Below are 7,627 nucleotides of genomic sequence, written 5' to 3' on the forward strand. Positions count from 1 at the left end.
TGCTCCCGCTGCTTGCGCCTGCGCCTACCCCCGTCCAGTACTCCAGGTCTCTAGCCACCGGCCTGGATGGAGAGGGATGAGAGGAGGATTTTTTTATTTTCTTATTAGGCTGACAGGTAGGTCCCATATTTTATTAAGTATTTTTTTCTGACTTGGCAACTGACAGGTACGTCCTATGAATTTTTTAATATATTTTTTGCTGACTGGGATACCACGTCAGCAAAACTATCCTCCAATACTGCCTAGAGACCTAATTCGAACGGTTTTCATAACTTCGAGGACCAACATTTCTGGTATTGCGGTTCAGGGTGATTTTGATACTTCATGATAACTTGAGAGAGCCAAAGTGAATTTCTTCCTTTTTTTAGCACATGGACAGCCTATTGGGCCAGAACATCTACAAATAAACTTTGTGTATTAATCTTTATATGTAGAAAAACATTGCAAATAACATGTCATATATAAAATTTCTATGTATACATATTGAAATTTTGTACATAATATTACCAGTACATTGTAATAAAATTTCATTAAAGAAAACTAGCATTAACATATTATTACCATTATTTTCTATTTATGTCATGTTTTAATTGCTCCATATATTTGGTAGTGAATGTGGGCCATCAGTCCCATTGTTTTTTCACAAAAGTAGTGTTAGTAGTATTGGTTGACCGTTGACGTGATCCTACGGTCATTTGTCCTGAAAAAACAGATATAGAATTGTTGATAGGGGTGGATGAAAAATTTAATGCACACCACCATCTTCACTACTATAATTTTAGGAATATAATTTTTTTAAAATAGTATTAGTATAATTGATTGACATGTAGATGCAATAATAATTTATCTTAAAAAAAGTTAGGGGTGGGTGGCCAATTCACTGCACACGATCACCACCACTGATTTTTATATTTATAAGAGTATAGATAAACATTTCGCATATTAACCATTCTGTAAAATTTATTCGATTTGGAACAACTAGACCTATAAACACTGTTTATAGAAATATTATCTATATAAACTTTATTTATACAACCTTTGTACGTGCTACAGCCCACGTGTAAAATAGAAAGGGGATATAGCCAAGCCCAGTCGCATGAAATAAATAAGAAAACCTGATAATAAATAAAGAGGACAGGACAATGCCCACCACCAAAGTTATGGAATAGATCGTCGCAACGCAAAGACGCTAAACCTGTGGTGGTTGCAGCTGCAGCGGATGAAGAATCACCGCGTCGGCCATGCCACGCATCGCCCTGTGCGAGTACCCGTCTTCCTCCTCTGCGTAGAAGACGCTCGACACCTTGCTCGTCTGCCAGAACACCTCCCTGCACGCCCGCGGAACCACGTGCCCATCTCTGAACACCAGTCTCTGCAGCTCCATCCTCGACGCCGCGATGACCCTCTTCACGTCCTCGTTCGCCGCCGCCACGGACGCTGGAGACACCCCTCCGCCACTGCTGGCAGATTCACGTCGAAGAGCTTGCAGCAGGACGGCGTTGGGCTTCCCTGTCCCCATCTCCCTCCCGTAGGTCGCGGCGTCGTTGAGAAGGCGGCCGATGACGCTGGCGAGGCGCAGCAGCCGCACGTACTCGCCGCTCCGGACGACCTCCTCCGGCAGCTCGTGGCCCAGCAGGTACACCGACAGCGGGACGATGGGGCCCAACGCGAAGGAGTACTCGCCCACCGACAGGTACTCCTCCATCGTCGCCGGCATGTGCTTCCTCGCCACCCACCCCGCCTCGGTCATCATCGCCCTGGCCAGTACCGCCCACTGCATGCACAGAGATTTTGTACGCACTAGGATATTAAGCTCCTCGTCTTTTTCTTATTCTTATACTTGTTAGACAAAATTTGAATTTTTAATTTTAAATTGGTTTTGGAATTTTTTTTACCAAAGTTTATTTTTCAACCTTGACTTTTAGATCGTCAAGAATACATATGTAAAATTTTTATTCACGATATTATTTTTCATTTATCAATATGTTGTTTGATTTTTTTTCAAGAAAAACAAACAATCACCCTCTACTTTTAAACCATCCATTGCTGTGTATAAGTCAATCTGATTTCGTTTGATTTTGTTGCACTACACCCTGTGACAGGGATAAAATTGGAACAGAAGTACGTAGTATTATGATAAATTTGTGAGACATATACTATGTTCTGGTATCTAGATAAAAGGATAAAGCTACTAGCAAAGTTTCAAGCTAGATACTACCTCCGTTCCGAAATAAGATCATTTTCAGTTTCTAGATACAATTCTTGGACTCTTCGTCTTATTTAAATTTTTTTTTGCGATTAATATTTTCATTGTTACTAGACGATAAAACAGGAATAGTCCTTTATGTGTGACCAATTTTTTAAAGTTTTGTATAAATTTTTTAAATAAGACGAATGGTCAAAGCGTTGGATACAAAAATCGAAAAATGATGTTATTATGAGATGGAGGTAGTATTTTTTTAGAGAGACAATCCTTGAGAAGATACCAGAATGTACCAAAATTTTAATGTAAAATTTAGTATCTCCGGTATCTAAGGTACCAAGAGTTATAAAAATTTACATAGAAAAAAACTGATATTACCTTTCTCAAGGTTCGTAAAATTGCTATGGTCAACAGTATGTATTATAGAAAGTTATATTGAAGCCAAAATTAAGTCATACTCCCTCTGTTTTTTATTTTACACCACTGACTTTTGTATTTATATTTGGTTGTCGTCTTATTTAGTTTTTTTCTTTGATAAATATGAAGTTAGGCTTAAAGTTGTTTTAGTAATAAATCAAATTATACCAAAATAATTAATAATTATATAAATTTATTAAATATACGAATGATGAAATATATATCCAAAACTCAATGACGTCGTATATATAAAAAAGTAGAGGGAATATATATATATCAATCAACGAGACTTACTTGCTCAGCCATGTGATCCACGACACTTCGTTTCTGTAGCATCGCGGCCTTCGCATAAGCACGGTTGCTCGTGTGGTAAACAGCATTGAACACAATTTCTACGTTTTGTGACACGAAGCCAACCTCACCGTGCTTCTCCCATCTGCATCCATCACAAAGACGTAAAACACAGCACGTATATATACGAATCATCCATCAAAGAAACACAGATACTCCAACAGCATCACTCGAAAACTAGAAAAAGAAAAAGAAAGAAAATGAGAGACGATGATCGAGCGTTTATATATTATTACTTGTCGATGAGCACGACCAGGTTGGTCATCTCCTCCATGGATCCTCCGCCGTCGAACAAGTCGTCCATGACGGTCGTCAGTATGACGTTCTGGGCCCATGCAACACGGGCATCCGACAGTTCTTCTCGGAACAACGGGGCAACGGCAGACAAGAACGACTGCAGCGGCATTACTCTCGCGAATTTCAGCTCATCCAGTCTGAATTCTGCCACCCAGCTGTTGTAATACATATACATATATGTTGTCAGATTAACATTAATTGGTTGCAGATGTCCCAACTGCTAGGCATGCATTGTCCCTCTAGTAATTCCTGACCAAATGATTTAGAACTTATAGTCCAGTTTATTTAATTAAACTAGAGATGCCTATAGCCGGTCTAGATTGCTGTACAAACCTCTCGAGATACTGAAGTTCCTGTTGGTAAACAGCCTGGGCAGAATGGAATTTGTCAACAGCCAAGGCAAGAATTTCTTCGTCTGCACCGGAGCCACTGATCCAATATATGATATGTTTAGAGTTCAGGCTAATACTAGTAAAAACATGAAGCAGCATCCCTGAGGAGACGATATTAATTTACCAGTATCCTGATTTCAAAAGATGGAAGCTGTTTGGCTTGAATCGTTCTATGTTCCCTCTGTGCTCTAGGGGTTCCACGTTTGCGTGGATGGGGAATTTAAGGGCATACTCAACCTAAACAAAAGGACAAGCATGGTGCTTACAGAAAATAATGATTCCTGTTTTTCTGACACTTCATAATGTGATAGTACTTAATTACCTCTGGTGTTAATGATTTTGATATCTTTCTGGAGGAGAGCTTCTGCTTCAATACTTTAGCTGACCAAGAACCAATCTTTCGTAGGATCAAGTCATTTTCTGAGAAGCAAACTTGTGAACTTTTGTACAGCTCCAGCAAAGGCTTAATGTCGTTGAGATATGCATGAATTGAATCATCATAGCAGGATTGTTCAGCAAATTGAGCCATTCCATCTGTTCAGCAGTTCCAAGGTGATGATTAAAATTTCAAAACAAGTAACAGTTTTATGCCTGAACCCAAGCAAACATAAATGATGTTCAAACTTGTGTGCAAGCACCTGAGGTGATATCATAATCGTTCATACGAAGGAGGCGGAATGCCATTGCACACGTCGTCATATCCGACATGATTTCTTCCTCGTTTTGCATCCAGCACCTTCAAGCAGACCAGAATCATGAACATAAAGGAACAGGTATACAGAGATACAGCAAATTCCTGGCTTGCTATCATGAGGGATTGCAGCTTGCAAATACCTGTAAGTCATGTCCAATATATCTCGTATCTCATAGGCAAAATCCGAAGATATCCCCATCTTCTCGAGAGTGTTCACCATGCAAAGCTGGGAGTATAAATTGTCTGGATATATCGCCGGCACTGAAAAAAAAACACACGCACACAACTCCAATTTGAAATCTCATATATATTCCTGCTGGTTGCCCTATGTTATATTCTTTCTTTTCTATCGCGAGGCCATATGGCACATTCTTGGCCATTTGTTTGGACCAAATGTAAAACATTTTGCACCTGAGCCACCGAATTTGCTAGTGAGTGAACCCAAATAGTCAAACGCTCTGTCGTCGCGGCTGTAGATTGCTGCAGCAGCAGTGGTGGAAGGCGAGTTAAACAATGAGCCGTTCTTCCTCTGATATGCCATCACAAGGTCCCAATCCTGTCTTCTCCCAAGCCCTTCTGACACATATGCCATGAAGGCTTTTTTTGCTGCAACTGTGCCACCGCCATCCCTGTTTGCAGATTAACTTGAGGAAGGCAAGAAGACCGAGGTTGTCGCAGGATAAAAGTGTCACTACAGCCATTCACTCTCTAGAAGTAAGATAAACCTCGTTTGCAACAAGTATTTTCCAGGCTGCTGTGCTAACTTGCGGAACTAAATAGTACCAATCTATCGTACGCTTTTTTATAATAGCTTCATTCTGAAATAAGATTTGTCCCAGTACAATAAAAAATATCTTCAGATACCGGTAACCTCAAGGTACCAAATTATTTCTGATTGTTGGATCTACAATGGTTATCCTGCTTAACTAGATCCAATGGTAAGAGACGATTTAGTGCCGTGAGTACTGGTACCTCGGGTACTTCCTGTTAGATAAATAGATTTTATCTGAGAACTCACTAATATCCTCATGTTTGTTATGGTTTTTTATAATAGTTTTTTTACTATCCTTAAAAATTAACTTGAGGTACTAAAAATTTTAGTGTAAAATTCTGGTATCTCAAGGCACATTGTACCTTGAGTTACTAAATTTTTATACTGAAAAATATGGTATATTGAGATTATGTTTTAACTAGGCAAAATTTGCTACACGACATCGAAAAAACGCGTAATTAGCCGATAGACACCGTAAGATCACGAATTTGCTACAGGGCACCACAAAAATGTGGTAATTAGCTATAGGGCACCCCGGCCAATTTTTTATTATTTTCAGAGTCAAAAATTCTAAAAATGACGAGATTGCCCTAGGCGGCCAACCCGTTATGTCGACGGGGTCAAGTCGAACCAGACCCAGTTGGTCTTAGCGCCGCACCACACCCGAACCCTAGCCTACAGGGCGAGTGGGCAGGCGGCGACAGTGACGACCCAGTGGCGATAAGGGCACATAATAGGTTGGCCACCAAGGGCAATCTCGTCATTTTTAGTATTTTTGACTCCGAAAATAGTAAAAAATTGGCCGGAGTGACCTATAGCTAATTACCACACTTTTGTGATGACCTACAGCAAATTTGTAATCTTACGATGTCCACCGGCAAATTACGTGTTTTCCGATGCGCTGTAGCAAATTTGGCTTTTTAACCATGTTAAAACAGCTCTTTTTATAACTAAATAGTTTCCGGAAGGAATCATAAAACATGTGTATTAGAGACTATCTCCATCCCAATAACACTCTGTAGAAACGAACAGAGGTGGTGGCTAAATAGAAAATAAATGTAATACCACTATTATAAATTAATTTTTATAGGCAGTTCTATGAAAATTTTCCAATGGAGGTTTTCAAATTACCTGTAGAAAATACCATTGATTTCAATAGGTGAAACGTATTGTTAACAATTAAAACATAATTTGATGGTAAACTTTTCTACAGGTGTTCTAAATAATCTAAAAGCAAAACTAAAAAAATAAATTACGATCTCAAAATTAACTCTAAATTTAAAGTTTAAAATTAAAATTTTGACTTACATATAAACATAATCATAAGAGGGAGGATGTGGGCCAAGGATGGTTTGCTTATAACATACTGATCACTTGTAAAACACAGTTTTCCTACCAGCAATGAGATGTATGTCCTCGGAGTTTTACATTTGGACTAACCTTTTCAGTTCAATCTCCCTGAGGTACAAAATACCATCGATGTCCGTTTCCATAACAGGGAATTCCAGACCCATCTCAATAGCAAGGTTAAGCAAACCAGAAAAGGTGATGTTAAATCCCACGGGGGAGACACTTTGCCCATCCATGGCGACCAAGAAATTTCTTCCAATAAAATTCACTCCTGTCAACCATTTTCCATGCTATCAAAAATCCATGTTCTAAGCCTCAAGCTCAAACAGCAACAACATAAATGTGTGGTATATACATTTATGATGTAAGACCTTTTAACGTTATCAAGATTTATATCGATACTAACAAAAGACATATATATATAAAGAATATAATGTAATCAATATATGAAATCTAGCCATAGCAAAAATGTTTTACGTTACAAAATGGATCGAGGGAATAGTTTCTTACCGCGCCTGATGTGATCGGGGCCAGCGTTCCATGTCTTGAGGGCTACAACACAGGCCAGCGTTGAGAGGAGAACTTCTTTGGTGGCTGCACCGGCAGACGATTGGCCCCAGGACCCGTCGTACTGCTGGTTGTGCAGGATCCACTCGACGCACTGTGGGTAGCAGGCAGCCTGGGGAGAGCCCCTGAGTGGCACCATGGCCACCCACGCCGTGTCGTACCAAGACAGCCATGGCTCGCCTCCTCCCCGCAGCTGCTTCCTCACTGTTGCCTGAAGTTCGTCTCTGTGCTGTGTATATTTCATCAAAATTAATGAACTCAGCATTAATTATTGGATCGACACACATATATATACATACATATATGCATGTGTATACGGTTAGATAAGTGAGAATGGACCACATTTTGTGTACTACCATGCCTTGCAGGATTGTTCCTGCATTTGTCTTGGCTTCCAAGTTATTAATCGTCCTAACGTCTGCTGCTGCTGTTCGAAATAAATGGCGGGAAAAGCAGTCAGCGGCAAGGTTTACTAGGACAATAAAATGCAGCAGCAAGGGATTAATTAACGTGAAAGTCATGAACAAAACCTCTAGTGACCACAGGAGGAGGCAGTTTGATGGATCTCTTTGGCCCCATCCCAT

General features: G+C 39.9%; 1 protein-coding gene across 1 annotated transcript; it reads right to left on the minus strand.

The window, feature by feature from the left end:
- Positions 1 to 1,189: 1,189 nt before the first annotated feature.
- On the minus strand, positions 1,190 to 7,627 carry LOC102711653 (stemar-13-ene synthase-like). Its single transcript, XM_040528537.1, has 12 exons — positions 7,574 to 7,627; positions 6,987 to 7,272; positions 6,567 to 6,747; positions 4,766 to 4,983; positions 4,495 to 4,615; positions 4,299 to 4,396; positions 3,983 to 4,194; positions 3,785 to 3,897; positions 3,602 to 3,697; positions 3,208 to 3,423; positions 2,915 to 3,056; positions 1,190 to 1,774 (listed from the first exon to the last, which is right to left on the minus strand). Exons 1-12 carry the CDS (start codon positions 7,625 to 7,627, stop codon positions 1,190 to 1,192), a joined length of 2,322 nt encoding a protein of 773 aa, XP_040384471.1.

Source organism: Oryza brachyantha, chromosome 11, assembly GCF_000231095.2.
Source record: "Oryza brachyantha chromosome 11, ObraRS2, whole genome shotgun sequence".
NCBI lineage: Eukaryota > Viridiplantae > Streptophyta > Magnoliopsida > Poales > Poaceae > Oryza > Oryza brachyantha.